General features: G+C 48.2%; 1 protein-coding gene across 31 annotated transcripts in view; it reads right to left on the bottom strand.

Annotated features, from left to right (window-relative positions):
• Positions 1 to 18,060, bottom strand: part of ARHGEF1 (Rho guanine nucleotide exchange factor 1) — a 70,429-nt gene that overhangs the window by 15,742 nt on the left and 36,627 nt on the right. For 7 of the 31 annotated variants that reach the window (XM_083454873.1, XM_083454872.1, XM_083454871.1 and 4 more), the window contains 12 exons: positions 17,655 to 17,690; positions 14,556 to 14,705; positions 14,323 to 14,425; positions 13,617 to 13,628; positions 12,603 to 12,791; positions 9,848 to 10,032; positions 8,129 to 8,275; positions 6,348 to 6,430; positions 4,344 to 4,469; positions 3,236 to 3,350; positions 2,668 to 2,768; positions 1,288 to 1,365 (listed from right to left, as the gene is read on the bottom strand). In XM_083454873.1, the coding sequence (XP_083310999.1) occupies positions 1,288 to 1,365; positions 2,668 to 2,768; positions 3,236 to 3,350; positions 4,344 to 4,469; positions 6,348 to 6,430; positions 8,129 to 8,275; positions 9,848 to 10,032; positions 12,603 to 12,791; positions 13,617 to 13,628; positions 14,323 to 14,425; positions 14,556 to 14,705; positions 17,655 to 17,690 (1,325 nt within the window). The remainder of the gene's footprint in view (positions 1 to 1,287; positions 1,366 to 2,667; positions 2,769 to 3,235; positions 3,351 to 4,343; positions 4,470 to 6,347; positions 6,431 to 8,128; positions 8,276 to 9,847; positions 10,033 to 12,602; positions 12,792 to 13,616; positions 13,629 to 14,322; positions 14,426 to 14,555; positions 14,706 to 17,654; positions 17,691 to 18,060) is intronic. The other 24 variants (XM_083454849.1, XM_083454848.1, XM_083454876.1 and 21 more) reach the window with 5 other exon arrangements.

The following is an 18,060-nucleotide window of genomic DNA, read 5'->3' on the forward strand; positions in this document are numbered from 1 at the left end:
TGCATTAAGAAGCAGGAGCGTGGAGATAAAACCTGAGGCCCTGGGGAAACCAGAGCTCATGGAAGACCACACTTTTCACTCCAAAGAAACACTCTTATAATTTTACAAACCTCATTACATAAATTGAGAGCACCAGACCAGTTGCTCAGAGCAGCCTTAAAGCCACATTTCAAGAGAGAGGCCACTTGCCCCTTGATAGCAGCCATGTGACGGGCAGAAACTCAACAGGGCTGAAACCCCTGAATGACCAGGTGCGCAGCCTGGGAGTCATTTTGGACTCACAGCTGTCCGTAGAGGCGCAGGTCAATTCTGTGTCCAAGGCAGCTGTTTACCAGCTCCATCTGGTACGCAGGCTGAGACCCTTCCTGCCCATAGACTGTCTCGCCAGAGTGGTGCATGCTCTAGTTATCTCCCGTTTGGACTACTGCAATGCGCTTTACGTGGGGCTACCTTTGAAGGTGACCCGGAAACTGCAATTAATCCAGAATGCGGCAGCTAGACTGGTGACTGGGAGTGTCCACTGAGACCACATAACACCAGTCCTGAGAGATCTGCATTGGCTCCCAGTACGTTTCCGAGCACAATTCAAAGTGTTGGGTGCTGACCTTTAAAGCCCTAAACGGCCTCGGTCCAGTATACCTGAAGGAGCGTCTCCACCCCCATCTTTCAGCCCAGACACTGAGATCCAGCGCCGTGGGCCTTCTGGCGGTTCCCTCATTGCGAGAAGTGAGTTTACAGGGAACCAGACAGCCTTCTCAGCAGTGGCACCCACCCTGTGGAACACCCTCCCTTCAGATGTGAAGGAAATAAGCAGCTATCCTATCTTCAAAAGACATCTGAAGGCAGCCCTGTTCAGAGAATTTTTTAATATTTAATGCTGTATTGTTTTTAACACTTGATTGGGAGCCGCCCAGAGTGGCTGGGGAAACTCAGCCAGATGGGCGAGGTATAAATAATAAATTATTATTATTATTATTATTATTATTATTATTATTATTATTACAGATGCAGCCTAAGCATGGAGAGACATGCTACCTACTGCGAAGTTCTTTAAAAGGGGGCAGGCTCCCTCGAGGAAACAGGTGGAAATTTTGTTAGAGAATTTGCTCCCCACCCCATACCCCACCCCACTGAAAAGGTGGCCCTCCAGATGTTGCTAGACTACAACTCCCATCAGCCCCAACCAGCAGGGTCCAAAGTCAGGGATGATGGAGAATATTTGGGTGCTCACAAGTTCCCCACTTCCCAGTCTGCAACCAGGGAGGAAATACTAGGCCAGAAACTCACCCTAAAGTCACTAAGCAGTGGATCAGTACTTTGCTTCAGGTTGGAGAGGTCAAGGCGACGCTGATAATCTTTCAGTTTCTGAAAAACGCAGAGAGGACACAGAGAGAGAGAGAGAGGGTGAGGCAAGGGAGGATTAGAAAGAGCAACTGCCCAACAGAGAGGTATTTATTCATTTATCAAACGTATTAGTCACTTTTAAAAAAACAAAAAAAGCTAACTCAAAGTGACATGCGGACAATAAATACCCAATTTATTGTGGGTACAGAAATTCATATGAACGATAAAAAAAAGTTTTTATATGCAATAACTGCAGCAAGGACATTGTTTGCCCTAAAGATGGAAGTAAGAAGAAATGGCAAGAGAAATTGATGAACCATGCTGAGATGGCGAGATTAACAGGGAAAATTTGGAACCAGCAGCACCAGACTTTCCTAAAGGAATGGAAGAAGTTTTCAACATACAGTGGTGCCCCGCAAGACGAATGCCTCGGAAGACGAAAAACTCGCAAGACGAAAGAGTTTTCCGTTTTCTGAGTTGCTTCGCAAGACGGATTTCCATATGGGCTTGCTTCGCAAGACGAAACGTCTTGCGCCTTTTTTTTTAAAACCGCCAATGCATTCCTATGGGAAACCGTCAGTACACATTGGTGCAAGACGAAAAAACTCGTAGAACGAAAAATTTCGTCTTGCAGGGCACCACTGTATTTGGAAAGCAACTGTAACCAACTGATATCACTTGTAGGGTTAAAAGAAGTTTTGTAAGGAGTAATATATAAATTATTGTGAAAAGAATTAAGAATAGCTATTAAGATTTGAATTCGAAGCAATAACTATAGTAGCAAAATGCATAATTAGAAACGATTTTAGAAAACCATCAGTTGAGGTTGAAGGGCTGTGATAGCCAAAGATTTTGAAATGATGTTTAAAAGAATGATATGTTGGAAAATGTGTAAATACCAATAAAAATTATTATAATAAACAATAAATAAATAATAACACATGCCTTAAAACCAGCATAAAGCAAAACATAAGAGAACTCTAAAACTCCTTCAGGTATTTTTAAAGACAGGATGAAAACGTGCCACAGATAAATAAAAGCCGAAGGACCGGGCGAAAACAAACGTTCTGATAGGTGCCTAAATTTAAGTAATGATGGCCCCAGGTGAGCTTTCCTGGGGAGAGCACACTCCACAAAAGGAGGTGGCCACCACTGAAAAGGCCTGTTCTAGTGTAGGGGTACAGGAAAGGACCTCGGGTGACAATTGCAAGGTTCTGATGGTTCATGATGCTGTCAGGCAGGAAGAAGAAGAAGAAGAAGAAGAAGAAGAAGAAGAAGAAGAAGAAGAAGAAGAAGAAGAAGAAGAAGAAGAAAGGCACTTACCAGCAAGTTCTCCATGTCGCGCACCTCCTGATTGACGTGGTTGAGGATCTGCCGACAGCAGTTGGCTGCCTTCTGGACTTTCTCCCGTTCCTCGGCCTCCTCTGCAGCACAGATCGAAAAAGGTGGAAGTGATTTTTCAAAAGGCGCCCCGTTAAATACAGCCCCAGTGTTTCCCTATCTAGAATTCAGTTCAGATCTAGATTCAGGGTTGGTTTTTTCCCCAGGAGGGAGGAAAATACTGTGAGTCCTTCCTCACCCCAGCAAAATCAAGACTCAGACAATCTCCCAGTGGCTTTAACAACCAATCCCTCTTCACAGGGAACTCAGGGAATCGTAGCTTTGGGGGGAAGACAGAGGGCCTACCAACAACTCTGAACCCCAACCCCTAACAAAACCACAGCTCCCAGAATTCTTTGGGGGAAGCCATGCATATTTAAAGGGGCTATCTCAGCCCTTTAAATGTACAGTATGTCGTCTGTTCCGCCCTTGGCTTAGCTGTCCCTGTGCAATTGTCTCACCTCTCCTGCTCAAGCCACAGCGACCTCCGTCCTCCCCCACCTCTGCTCACCTGTGCATTTGGCAATGTTGTGAAGGAGCAGCGGATATTTGGTAAGCCTCTGCATCTCGATGGGGATGATGTCCTTCAGCTGCAACCGTCGGCAACGAGGCTGACTTTCTGCTTCCTGCCGGGATGAGAGGGAAAGAAGAAGAAGAAGAGTTTGGATTTGATATCCCGCTTTATCACTACCTGAAGGAGTCTCAAAGCGGCTAACAATGTCCTTTCCCTTCCTCCCCCACAACAAACACTCTGTGAGGTGAGTGGGGCTGAGAGACTTCAAAGAAGTGTGACTGGCCCAAGGTCACCCAGCAGCTGCATATGGAGGAGCGGGGAAGCGAACCCGGTTCCCCAGATTACGAGTCTACCGCTCTTAACCACTACACCACACTGGCTCTCACAGTGTGGTTGCTCACAGAGTCTGGGTAACTGGAGGAGGTACAGTGGGAAAAGCCTCCCCGGGGTTGTTTTTTTGGATCGGTATCCAAGCTCAGTGTTTGCGAAAACAACTTTCCCCCCTTCTTAATGGCATATACTTTTGATTAATGAAAGAATATCACCTGAGAGTCAGGGAAATATTTCACTGGGAGAAAGGGAGTAGGAACCTAGGGCTGTCTTCAACCAAGTCCTACTTAGAGTAGACCCACTGGACCTAGCATTGAATACCACCCTTAACCAGGCCTGCCACAAAAAGCCAAATAAAGTTACCCAAAATAATTTTTAACTGGCCACATGCTTTACGGAAATTTATTCTGTGTATGCTTAAGTCTCATGGAGCTACGGAATTCACACTAAAAAGAGAATTGCCTCAGAATTACCTCACAGCCTTTAAGAACTGGAAACTTAATTCATCATTTTTGTACAACATAAAAGGTTTCTTGGGATGCTGAATTGTACAGCCTATACCAAATTTTTTTGGTACATGGCCCTACCGTAGAAGGAGAGGCGATTTCATAGAATCACAGAATTGCAGAGTCGGAAGGGACCACGAGGGTCATCTAGTCTAACCCGCTGCAATGGAGGCATCTTTTGCCCCACGTGGTGCTCGAACCCACGACCCTGACATTAAGAGTCTCGTGCTCTACTGACTGAGCTATCCCCAGTCTCCAGCAGCGATTACCTGGATGAACTGGTTGAAACGTGGCTCCTTCTTCTGCTTGGCTTTCAGCTGCTCCAGAGCAAACGACTGGCGGCTGCAGAAACGGGCCGAGATCTTCTGGAACCAGGCTCCTTCAGGACCATCAAACTGGGGGTGGGAGTGGGGGGGGGGGGAAGAAGGTTGGCGAGTTGATCACATAGAGGGATCTTGCAAACCTTCGGTCCCTTTCTGATAGCCAAGATAACCTCTGCCTTGCCCCCCACCATTGCCTCTTCATATCATTTTTGGCTACTCAAGAATCACTGTGATGTACCTGGGCTGATTCACCTGCGTGGCCATTAAATGATGAGCCACACAAAAGTTGCTATTCTGCCCCCAGAAAAAAACCTCTGGGGATCTTAGGGGGAAAAGCTCTTTCTGACAGGCCCCATTCCCAGCCTTTGCCTTCACTGTACAGTTTAAACCATGAGTCGGGAAGCTTTGTCCCTCCAGATGTAGCTGAACTACAACTCCCATCAGCCCTAGCAATCATGGCCAATAGCCAGGGGTGTTTGGAGCTGTAGTTCCCCAACCTCTGGGCGGACAAAGGTTCCCCACATCTATTAGAAACCATTCCTTCCCTGCCCCCAGTATTTTCCCCCAGAAGAGAGAAACCGAGATGCGTACAGTAACAGAGACATAATAAGATATATTTCACACATGGGCAAGAGGGCAAAGATTCCACAGGGATCATTTAGGAGCTGTTTGAGATGTTCTTTAGTTCTAATTTTATTTTTTTAAAGACCTTACGGCCCCACCCCTTGCAATATTTTTATGCTCCACCCGCCGGCTCACGGGCTACGCTTTGAGTATCACAGAGTGGGATGGAGACAGCTCAAGCTATTGATTCATTTTTTTTCAAAATGCGTATTTTTATTGCAAATGTAACAGATTTTTTTTTAAAAAAGTAACAGAGTGAGCTCACGTTAACAATAAGAACAACCCATCAATCCTAATTAAAACAGATGTATTAATAGAAGCAGTAGAAAAATGACAGCAAAATGAAATGGCAGATCATAAGATATATGTCTGGCCACAGAGCACAACCTGTGCCTTGATTAAGGTCAAATAGGGCATTCATGGATTGATTGATTGATTGATTGATTGATGGGTTGCATATGCCTCCCACCTTTCCTGCAAGAAGCCCAAGGAGCCATATATACCGTATTTTTCGCCCCATAGGGTGCACCTAGTTTTTTGGGGGGTGGGGGGGGGAATAAAGAAAAAAAATTATTTCCCCCCCAGTTGCGGAGAGTTGCCCGAAGCCCGGGGCACGCTCCGCTGCGCTCCCCAGGTTTTGGGCTGCAGGCTGCTGTCCGCAAGCCTTGGGAGCCCGGAGGGAACCCCTGCGGGCTCCCAAGGCTTGCAGATAGCTTCCTGAAGCCTGGAGAGCGAGAGGGGTCGGTGCGCACCGACCCTTCTCGCTCTCCAGGCTTCAGTGAAAGCCTGCATTCGCCCCATAGGGCGCACACACATTTCCCCTTCATTTTTGGAGGGGGAAAAGTGCATCCTATAGGGCGGAAAATACAGTAATTCTCCTCCTCCTCCCCATTTTATCCTCACAACAACCCTTTGAAGGAGATGAGGCTGAGGGTGACTGATTGGGCCCAAGATCACCCAGGGAGCTCCCTGACAGATTTGTACCCCAATCTCCCTGGTCTTGACTACTCTAACAACCACACCATCTTGCTGATCCGGAGGAGAGCTTTGAGCTTACATAGCTCGTACCCAATATGCTACATCAGCTCCTTAGGCGGCAAGCATCCCATTTCATCAAAGCGAAGCTCTGATCTGACCTCATGCTCTTCATTATTCCCTCAGCCGACACGCTTCAGTCTGTTCCACTCCTCATCCATGGACCACGGCCCTGCCTAAGCTTTTGATCCCTGCTCCAAAGCCTTTTAATTTCTCAGGACGAACTCCCCCCCGCCCCCCGGCAACGCTGCCCTCCGTCCCTCAAAATACTGGTCCAAGCTGGCCCCTTACCCGAGCCAGCAGAGTGTTCCCAATTTCAGAAACAAGGGAATTGTTTTCCTCCCTCAGCTTCTTCAAGCTCTCCAGAAACACCTCTGAGAAGAGAAAAAGACACACACAGAGAGACACTGGTTATGGGGGAAAAAACAGCGCAACGACCTCCTCTCCTCAAGGAAATTCTCATTTACTGAGTGTGAACCAGTTCATACGCTGAAGGAACCAGCACAAGCCGGACGTCCCTACAGGCTCAAAGACCTTCTCCACTCGCCCAGGCCTTGTTCCTTGTCCCACGGTATGTGGGTGCTCACGATTGAAACACATAGCCAAGGAACTGCATGCACTACTTTAAAAGAGAATGTAATGAAAATGGTCTATCGCTGTCTATCTAACACCTGTCGAACTATCAAAAATGTATAGGACGAGTAGTAAAATCTGTTGGAAATGTAAAGAAAAGGATGGCGATTTTTACCACATGTGGTGGACATGTGATAAAATGAAAGAGTTTTGGGAATTGATCTATAATGAATTATAAAAGATGCTTAAATATACATCCCCCAAAAAGCCTGAAGACTATTGCTAGGTTTGATAGGATATTAAGAAGATGGACAAAAGATTATATATGTACCGTATTTTTCGCTCTATTGGACGCACCGGACCATAGGATGCACCGGACCATAGGAGGGGGAGAACAGGGGAAAAATATTTTTTTCCTTGTTCTCCCCCTCTAAAACAAGGTGCGTTCAAGGTGCATTTACCCGAGCGTGTGGAGCGGGCGGTGGGGGGAAGCAGCACTTCCCCCCACCCCCAGCCTCAAAGATCCCTGCAGAGGCTTTGCGCGCAGCCGTCCCCAAGCTAGAAGAGCGAGACGGAGCCCTCCGTCTCGCTGTTCTGGCTTTGGAACAGCCTTGCTAGCCACTGCAGGAGAGCGGGGTGCCTTCACCCCGCTGTCCTGCAGAGGCTTTGCGCGCAGCCGTCCCCAAGCTAGAAGAGCGAGACGGAGCCCTCCGTCTCGCTGTTCTGGCTTGGGAACAGCCTTGCTAGCCTCTGCAGGAGAGCGGGGTGAAGGCACCCTGCTCCCCTGGAGAGGCTTTGCGCGCAGCCGTCCCCAAGCTAGAACAGCAAGATGGAGCCCTCCACAGCGCTCCGTCTCCCTGTTCTGTCTTTCGGCTTAGTGGCGCAGCCTGCATTCGCTCTATAGGACGCACACACATTTCCCCTTAATTTTTGGAGGGGAAAAAGTGCGTCCTATAGAGCGAAAAATACGGTATGCTACGACAGCTGCCAGAGTTTTGATAGCCCAAAAATGGAAAACACATGAGATACCAACTGTGAGGGAGTACGCGGAATTAGCAAAACTGACCCATAGGAATCGTAGTCAGGAGGAAACAAAGTACCAAAAAGAATGGAGTAAATTTATGGTCTATATAAGTGAGAACTGTAGAAAATTGAAGACGTTAGCAGGACTGACGTCATGGTTTCGTTATTATTAAGGAACTGTGGATTAGGGATTGGAATAAGAAAACCTGTGGAAGGTAAGGAGGGAAGTCAACTGCTCTACGGAGCGTAAACCAAGACAGATGTCAAAAGATTTGAAATATTTGTGTATTTTGTTGGTGGTGGTGTATTTGAAATGAAAACTTAATAAAAAGCATTTTAAAAAGAAAGAAAGAAACACATAGCCAAGGAAGTGCAGCTATTGCAGGTAAATAAACCTGGCCTCTGTGTGGGGGGGGGTTTCTGGCCTCGGCTGTGCCTCTTCACTCCCCAGCCCCCTTCCTCTCCCATGTGCTCACTGTGTTCATCGATCAAGTCCTCCAAGCTGGGGAAGATGTTGGCCAGCTCCTTGTAAATGAAGTGCTCCTCAGCCAGCAGAGGTTGATAGAAGACCTCCAGCAGCACCCGTAACATGCGCAGGTGGGCGTGTTCGGTGATGAACAGCTCTGCGGGAGAAAAGGCAGAGGGAATGTCAGGACAGGTGTCCTCTCCCTGCAGCGCAGGTGTGTGGGGAAGCCTTTCCAACCTTGGGCGGAATAACGAATAAAAAGCAGCTTTCACTCGCACACAAACCTCTTTCTAGCCTTTGCCCAAGCAAGCCAGCCTTTTGATTTCATTTTAATTAACACACCGCCCTTCATCCAAGGATCACAGTATTCGAGGGCATATTCCAGCAAGGCAAAAGCACTCGAGGAGGGGCAAGTGACTCAGGAGGGGGCGTGGCCTAGGGAGATTCCCAGGGGCCAGACAGAGATGCCTTGAGGGCCATATTTGACCCCCCCCCCCAGGCCTGAGGTTCCCCATCCATGCTGTAGGGTCTATTCTGCTTGGACACTGAGGTCTAGCGGCGAGGGCCTTCTGGCGGTTCCCTCGCTGCGAGAAGCCAAGTTACAGGGAACCAGGCAGAGGACCTTCTCGGTAGTGGCGCCCGCCCTGTGGAACGCCCTACCACCAGATGTCAAAGAGAAGAACAACTACCAGACTTTTAGAAGACATCTGAAGGCAGCCCTCTTTAGGGAAGCTTTTAATGTTTAACAGACTACTGTATTTTAATACTTTATTGGAAGCCGCCCAGAGTGGCTGGGGAATAAATAAATAAATTATTATTATTACTATTATTATTATTACAATTTAGATATTAATGTGCATGAGAGATAAACGGGAGGCATGTCAAAGAAAAGCAAACTGGGGTTGCAAGTACCACACTGGTGTCGATGGGGTGCGTGTGTAATTTCTTTTGAAAGGAATAAAGCAAGTTTCTAGTCCTGGTGAAACAGGGACAAGTCAGTTATTCAAAATATCTGCATCCCGCCCTCCACCCACAAGGAACGGCGCAGCTTAAACTAAAACAACAAATCCGTTAAGGCAAAGCCTAGTGCAGATAAAATTTACAGTTAACACCCATCACAAAACTGCAGAGCAACGTCTATAAAGACGCCGGGGCTGAACGCTAACAACTGAGTGAGTAAGCAACTGTTTTTAAAGTTATGTGGCATAACTGAAATTGGACTGGAATTGCATATTAAGTGGCAACTTTTCCTCATAGGGAGAATTCCCCATCGCAGCTAAAGAAAAGCGTACCGTATTTTTCGCTCTATAAGACGCACTAGACCATAAGACACACCCAGTTTTTGGAGGAAAACAAGAAAAAAAAAATCTGAATCCCAGAAGCCAGAACAGCAAGAGGGATCGCTGCGCAGCAATCCCTCTTGCTGTTCTGGCTTCTGGGATAGCTGCGCAGCCTGCATTTGCTCCATAAGACGCACACACATTTCCCCTTACTTTTTAGGAGGGAAAAAGTGTGTCTTATAGAGTGAAAAATACGGTATATCACTCTTAAGGACTCATAGAATTGTGGCGCTGCAAGACACCCCAAGGGTGATCTAGTCCAACCCCCAATGTTTTGCTTTGGGCTCAGTTCCACCCTGCTCCCATCTTCCCTTGGCTTGTCTGTTTTCCCAGCCCCAACTGATGCTGTTCTGAAGTGGGAAACCTGGGGTGGAGAGCGAGCTGCGTACCATTGATGACCTCTTGCCGCTTCACTTCGCTTTTCTTCAGCCTGAGGAGGGTGTCGTTGGGGACGAGCTCCCGCCAGTTGGGCGGGTCCAGCTCCAGTTCCGAAACACGCGGCTCAGTCTCCTCAGACTGGGGATGCAGAAAGGACGGCGGGGGCTCCCCTCCCCCAGCCCCTCCCGGCTCCAGACTGCAGAGAGAGAGAGGAAGACACAGAAAGTGAGGGCAGGCCGACGCAAAAACAAAGAAACAAGTTAAGCATTGTCCCGGGCCCATCCCAAAGCACTCTGGCAACTTGTAGCTCAACATTGCTGCTGGAAAAGCGGAATACAAAATTAAATCAAACCACCAGCCCAAGGAATTGCTATTAATATTTTCCATAAAGGTAAAAGGTAAAGGTATCCCTGCCCGTACGGGCCAGTCGTGTCCGACTCTAGGGTTGCGTGCTCATCTCGCTCTAGAGGCTGTGAGCAGGCGCCGTCCGAAGACACTTCCGGGTCACGTGGCCAGCGTGACGAAGCTGCAGCTGGCGAGCCAGCACCAGCGCAGCACACGGAAACGCCATTTACCTTCCCGCTATAAAACGGTCCCTATTTATCTACTTGCACTTAAGAGTGCTTTCAAACTGCTAGGTGGGCAGGAGCTGGGACCGAATGACGAGAGCTCACCCTGCCGCAGGGATTCGAACCGCCGACCATGCGATCGGCAAGTCCTAGGCGCTGAGGTTTTACCCACAGTGTCACCGGCGTCCCTATTTTCCATAGACACCTTCAATTCACCAAATGCTTTTTTATTCTTTTGGCATTTTACCACTGGGCAAACTAGCAAGAGAATTTGCTACAAAACGTGGAATCATAGAATTGTAGAGCTGGAAGGTACCAAATGTTTTGTTTGTTGTGTTGCCAAAATTTGTTTGTTTCTTTTTTTAAAGTTAGAAGTAGTCTCCACCAGTGGCTGTTAGTTATGATGGTCAAATCAAATCTCTCCAGACAGAACTGTCTTTACCTCTCGTAAGCACGAGTTGGGAAGCGGTAGTTTCCGGTTAAATTACAGCTGTAAAAACCAGTTATAGTTTACTATTTCCCATGGGAAAGCTTGAAAAAGAAAGCGTGGATTATTCGGGAGAATAAAACTATTTTGGTCCTCCTGGGCAGAAGACATAGCTGGCTAGAGTGGCAGTTTCAAAGTCTACATCCTCCCTCGCTCAGAGGTTCTTAAAGTGTGGTCCGTGGACGATGGGTGGTCCACAAGCTCTGCGCAGATGGCCCACAGAAATATTGTGGAAAAGTTGAGAATCTCTCCATTTGTCTCTGTGCTTGAGTAATTCTTTCCCCAACAATGGAAACAGAGGCCATTTTGATCTACTACTGAACAGACCAACAAAGTGGCCTATGATTTTCATAATAAGGCACAGCACTGGCATAGCCAATTAATTAATTTAAAAAAAAGGGGGGGGGGGGCTTTCCTAGCAGCTTAGCCTAGGGACCACAATTTCCATAATAAAGAACTGGTTTCAAGTGTGACGCTGGGATTGATGAAGAGGTGTTATAAAAATATGAGTTCTGTGTGTGCTTGGATTTGTCAAAAAAACAAGTTTATTAAGTGGTCCCAGAAAGTTTCAAGTGGTAAAAAGGAAAAGGAAAAAAATTGAGACCCTCTGCCCTGGTTCAACAGCAGGGGACATAGGATAAAGGTACTTCTTGCCCTCTTGGCACTGTGGCAAAAGGAGAGAGACAAACCCCAGTGGTTTACTTTTCTCTGAAGCAGTCCATGTGTGGAGCTGGAGTACTTTATCCCTGCGGTTACTGCTTGAAAATTCCCAGGGGCGCCAGGCATGTTTTGCTAGTGGGGCAGGTCCAATTGCGACCACATGGAGATTTCTGGGCGCCAGGTTCACAACTGATGTCATCGCAACATCAGGCCAGCTGACTCGTGTGCTGCAAAAGACACGGGTCTTGGGCTGCTGCGTGAATCATGGGCTGGGCATCTTAGTCCTCCATCATCACATGAAGGAAATTAAGGGCCAGGCTGAGTACAGATATATCTGAATGTGCTGCAGCCTTGCCGCAAACGGAACTCACAGACCACAGTTTAAAAACCTCTGCCTTAGTCCACAGTTAACGCCATTTCCATTTCCACTGTGTGCAATTCTCCTTCTTGCATACTGGGACCAGCAAACTGCTGTAATTGTGAGCTACAGTCAAGCGACGTAACTGAGATTAAATAGAATCATAAGAGCCCAACCCTCTGGCGAACAGACACATACCAATGTGGCGAAGGTTAATTAGGTTTAGGGTGCCATTCGGCACCTAGGTGATATACCTGAGTTTCCAACACTGGTTAGCGGGGGAGAAAGAAGAGTTTGGATTTGATATCCCGCTTTATCACTACCTGAAGGAGTCTCAAAGCGGCTAACATTCTCCTTTCCCTTCCTCTCCGACAACAAACACTCTGTGAGGTGAGTGGGGCTGAGAGACTTCAGAGAAGTGTGACTGGCCCAAGGTCACCCAGCAGCTGCATGTGGAGGAGCGGAGAAGCGAACCCGGTTCCCCAGATTACGAGTCTATCGCTCTTAACCACTACACCACACTGGCTCTCTGGTAGAAAACTACCATCACCCCAGCGTTTAGTGCAGATGGTAAACAAGACCAACCCGGGAATGGGGTTTGCAAAGGCTTGAAACCTGGCTCCTGGTGTGGGCGCCCCATTTCCGTCCCCTCCTGGGGGGGCTCTCCAGAGGGGGAGCATCTCTCCACCTACTTGCGACTCCCCTGCTTCTGCCGAGCCTGTTCTAGGTTCTGCTTCTCCTCCATCTCATTGGCACGGGCAGCGGCCTCGACGTCCACGTCGCTCCGCGATCGTGGCTGCTTGCCCTTGGCTGAGCCGCGCAGAGACCGCTTCCGCTCGTATACCCGCAGGCTCTCGGAGCGGCCCAGCTTTGCTGACAGCCTGGCGAGGGGGTGGGCAAGGCAGAGCCGGGGGCCACAGACACACACCAAAAAAGACGCAGACGGGGGAGAGCCGTTGGATTGGACGAGCCGAATTGGAGAGGAAGGAGGGTGGTGGAATGAGCCACAGGACACGGGAGGGCCACGGACCAATCACGAGAGACGGCGGGGCGGGGCGTAGCGCGCCGTACACCAGTGGGAAAGGAGACGGCGGAGGGTCACAACCAATAGGTGAACGAGCCAAGCAAGCACCCAATTGGGTGGGGTAGCAGAGGAAAACAGACACCAGCACATGCGGCAGTGGAAAGACAAGGGAAGAGAAAGGGGGAAAAGTGAGAATCCCAGAACCAGTAAGAAATCCATGCACCAGAACAGGGGAGAGTGGGGAGACGCTCTGGGCACAGGCACAATACCCCGTGCTGCCATGCAAAGGTTTGAGAGAACCTCAGAGAACAGGTGCAGCCCCCCAAAGAGGGTACAACTTCAAAAGGAACCCTGTTTCCTGTGAGGGCCAACACCCCACACCACTAGCGTTACTGGGGCCAGGGAAGAGGGCCCAGAACCTGCTGCAATGACCCCCAAGTTCACCGCTGTGCGCCCACAAGGGAGGGGTCACTGAGCCAATCAGCCCCCCTCCCAGCCACCCCTAAGCAAACATCGTACGGCGCCCCGCTTCGCAAGCAACGGACTTGGCGAGAGGGGCACCACCGTTCTAACCAGGCAGCTTTGGATAACAAGGTCATACTTAACTCGGCTCACGTGTCTTTCCCTGAGGAAGGAATTCATGCAAAGGGTGAGGGAGTGTGTGTGAGAGGAAGCCACCAACCTTTTTCGCCTTCTAGAAGGGAAGAACAGAATATAGAAGGGTGATTTGGTTAACACTGAAAGGAGAGACAGAGAGAGAGAAAAGAGAGACAGGGAGAAATAGAGGGAAGGAACGCAATCCTCATTTTATTTTATTTTTTAAATGGAAGCTATGAGAGAAGAGGGTCTTTTTAAAAAACAAAACAAAAAACATCCCTCTTTACATACAAACACCAGAGAACCTGGAGGAGAGCGAATGAAGGAATACTGTTCCCTGAGAAGGGAAGAATGAAGTGACAACAGGACTCTGGAGATATCATGGGATTTCCCCCTCTGTGCTTATGCAAAACCCCCGTATCTTTACTCCAGATTAAACAGACTAGAGCAGGGAATCGGGAAATTCATGGCTTCTCAGATGTTGCTGGATCCCAACTCCCATCAGCCTGAGCCAGCAGGATGGCTCTGCCCATTATAAATTATTATTATTATTATTATTATTATTATTATTATTATTATTATTGCTGCCGTCCAAGTCATCTGGAAGGGCAGAGCTTTCCCCAGCCTTAGACTAGCACACCCACCAACTGTCTGCATACTCAGGCAGAGCACCACCAAACCACACATAAATAAGCATTCAAAAGAGGGGAGAGGGTGTGGGATTGCTTATCTCTCTCCCCTCCTTCCCCCAAATCTTCCCTTGAGGTTCCCAAAACGGTGCCCCCTCTCACCTTTCGTTTTCTGTGCCATCTTCAGCTGGGGGCTGTTCCCCAGCCAAGGGCTGTTCTGTAACCGGGGAGTCTGAGGCATCAGTCGAAGCCTGACTGTCGGCACCTAGAGATGGCAAAGGGGGGACAGAAGTCATCAGGGGGGGTAGGAATGGCCCAAACACCGTCGCCTGCCCCCTTTTTAGAGTTCTTCCCCGCAGCTCCTCCACCCTCAGCCTCACCCGGTGATCTCTCACCCTGCTCTCTGTCATTGCCCTCCCCAGGAGGGGGGTGAACAGTGACGGACACTCCCGCAGGATCCGACCCCGAAAAGCTTCCCTTGATCCGCCCTGGGCCTCCCTCCAATGGCTTTCCTTTCCTGTCCGAGGCCGGCGCCTTATCAGCTGCTGTAAAGGAGACAAAAAGAACAAAAACACAGGGGGGGAAATAAGCTTTAGAAGACACAGAGTCCTTGCATATAGCGCTCCCTAACCGCTTTAAACGCACGGTTCTCCTCCCTGGACTTCCCCCGCTTCTGAAGGCTTGTGCACATACCAAACCTCTCCCCATTTCAGATGCTGGATGGAGAAGCAAGGGTGCCATTTAAGCTCTGGGTAGTTTCCCATAAGGAACCAGGGCCATAGCTCAGTGGTAGGGCATCTGACTTGCATGCGGAAGGTCCCCGGTTCAATCCCTGGAGAGCCACTGCCAGTGATAGCCTATTTCAGTGGGATGGTGCAGTAAATACCTTAAATCAGGGTTTCCCCAAACTTGGGTCTTCAGCTGTTTTTGGACTACAATCCCCATCATCCCTGACCACTGGTCCTCCTAGCTGGGGATGATGGGAGTTGTGGTCCAAAAACAGCTGGAGACCCAAATTTGGGAGACACTGGTGTAGAAGATACTGAGTTGGCCATGTCAGAGGCCTGACTCACAGTTGGGACCACAAGGGTCATCTAGTCCAACCCCCTGCAATGCAGGAATCGTTCACCCAATGTGGGGCTCGGACCCATTACTCTGAAGTTAAGAGTCTCATGCTCTACTGACTGAGCTATCCTACCACAAAAGTTACTGGGCAGAGAGTCTGATGTTTTGCGGGTGGCTTGCCATGATCAAGCAAACCAGGCCATTATCAGCTTTTTGTTTCTTCAAGGCCCACCCCCGATAATCCTCAATAATAGCTGGCATTATTTGCCAGCCCTTGCTAAATGTATAAATTTGCTTGAATCTTAACCCTTCACTGAATGCAGAGGTTATGAGGGTCTGCCCCCATAGCTGTCAACATTTCCCTTTTAAAAGGGAAACTCCCTTATTCCAAATAGGATTCCTCGCAAGAAAAGGGAAAAGTTGACAGCTATGGTCTGCCCCCGTGAATTAATAATAATAATAATAATAATAATAATTTATTTTTATTTATACCCTGCCCATCTGGCTGGATTTCCCCAGCCACTCTGGGTGGCTCCCAACAGAATATTAAAAACACGATAAAACATCAAACATTAAAAACTTCCCTAAACAGGGCTGCCTTCAGATGTCTTATAAAAGTCAGAGGCTTTTTAGGTTAATTTGTTTTTGTGGCTGTGTGGAACCCAGTTCAGCTACTGACTGATTGTGTGACTGCAGAAATGGATAAAAGCCCCCCGTCCAAACAATGACTATCATGAGCACAGGTAAGGGGGGAAAATAATTTTAATTTTTATCATCTGCAATACTGTTTTATTTATTATATAGTACAGTGCACTGATTATTACTTCCATTTTACGGATCAATGGTCTTGTTAGATAATAAAATTCATGTTAAATTGCTGTTTTAGGGATGGTTTTTTAAAAGTCTGGAATGGATTAATCCATTTCGCATTACTTTCTATGGGAAAGCGCACCTTGGTTTTGGAACGCTTTGGTTTTGAAACGGACTTCCGGAATGGATTAAGTTTAAGAACCAAGGTACTACCACTGAACAGTAATTACCAAACAAAACATGAGCGTGAAGATTGAGCGTTATTGAGCCTGTATCATCTGCATGACAGAATAGGGTATCGTGGACTTAGTACAGTGGTACCTCGGGTTAAGAACTTAATTCGATCCGGAGGCCGGTTCTTAACCTGAAACTGCTCTTAACCTGAGGTACCACTTTAACTAATGGGACCTCCTGCTGCCGGCACGCAATTTCTGTTCTCATCCTGAAGCAAAGTTCTTAACCTGAGGTACTACGGTGGTACCTCGGGTTACATACACTTCAGGTTACATACGCTTCAGATTACAGACTCCGCTAACCCAGAAATAGTACCTCGGGTTAAGAACTTTGCTTCAGAATGAGAACAGAAATCGTGTTCTGGCAGCGCAGTGGCAGTGGGAGGCCCCATTAGCTAAAGTGGTGCTTCAGGTTAAGAACAGTTTCAGGTTAAGAACAGACCTCCGGAATGAATTAAGTACTTAACCCGAGGTACCACTGTATTTCTGGCTTAGTGGAGTCTGTAACCTGAAGCGTCTGTAACCTGAAGTGTCTGTAACCTGAGGTACCACTGTATCATGATGGCTTGGGCTGATGGGGGTTGGAATCCAGCCACTCCTCCTTCCCCAATAATTTAAGTGTCTGTGACAAGGAAGAAGAGGAGTTTGGATCTGATATCCCGCTTTATCACTACCCGAAGGAGTCTCAAAGCAGCTAACATTCTCCTTTCCCTTCCTCCCCCACAACAAACACTCTGCGAGGTGAGTGGGGCTGAGAGACTTCAGAGAAGTGTGACTGGCCCAAGGTCACCCAGCAGCTGCATGTGGAGGAGCGGGGAAGCGAACCCGGTTCACCAGATTACGAGTCCACCGCTCTTAACCACTACACCACACTGGCTCTCCAGAAAAGCGAACTGATTTTTTTGGGGGGGGAGGGTGCATGTAAAATGTGTAAGGGCACTATTTTGTAAGTGCATAAGCCTTCAGAGAAGAGGGAGGAACCCAGGAGTCCTCTCCCACTTAACTTGCCCAATTTTAAGCCAATACAGAAACGGTTCCCACAGACAGACACACGGATGGAGACACAGCGAGCAGCCACAGCATGCCAAAGGAAGTTGTCCGATAACGTTGACGAGTATGATGGGCTTGTACAGGAACGTGTGTGATATATTAGTAATATAGTATGCTCAGGAGGGTGGGGCAGCGGGGAGGGGGAACGTCGTTATGTGAAAGGGGACGTTGTTATGTGAAACCATGAATACAAAAAGTTAGTGCCTGAGGTTACAAGGGAATGCATTAGTTTAATGCGGACCCCTCCGCTAAGAGAGGGACAAGGTGACACATGGGGCGTCATGCGTTATTGGGGTGGGAGAGAAGAGGAGGGGGAGGGGGAGGGGGGTCTGGTACCTTCACCCTCTGGTTTGGGTTGTCTGTAATCAGAATCTACAAAAAATGCAGGAAAAAAGAAGAGGAGGAGAAATGGAGGAGGGAAGGCAAAACGGGCTAGGGGAAGAGAAAGGTATAAAACCAAACCCCACCCAGGGACAACAGCGCCTGCCTGCGTTAAATAATAATAATAATCCTCCATTATTATTATTATTATTATTAAAAAATACTTATGGGCAAAGAGCATGCCAGACTCACCACTCAAGCTGGCCTGGCGCATGCAAACTGGACAGTAGGAGAGGAAACACTCACTGTGAACTTATCTATAAGGGGTCAAGCCCTGATCCTCAGATTCTAAGATACAATTACTAGCTAGAGAACCTGCTCCAGAGAGGTCAGTCCTAGGCATTTCCAGAGAAGGGTTATC

This window comes from Podarcis tiliguerta, assembly GCF_965153285.1.
Source record: "Podarcis tiliguerta genome assembly, chromosome: 8".
In the NCBI taxonomy this organism is placed as follows: Eukaryota; Metazoa; Chordata; class Lepidosauria; order Squamata; family Lacertidae; genus Podarcis; species Podarcis tiliguerta.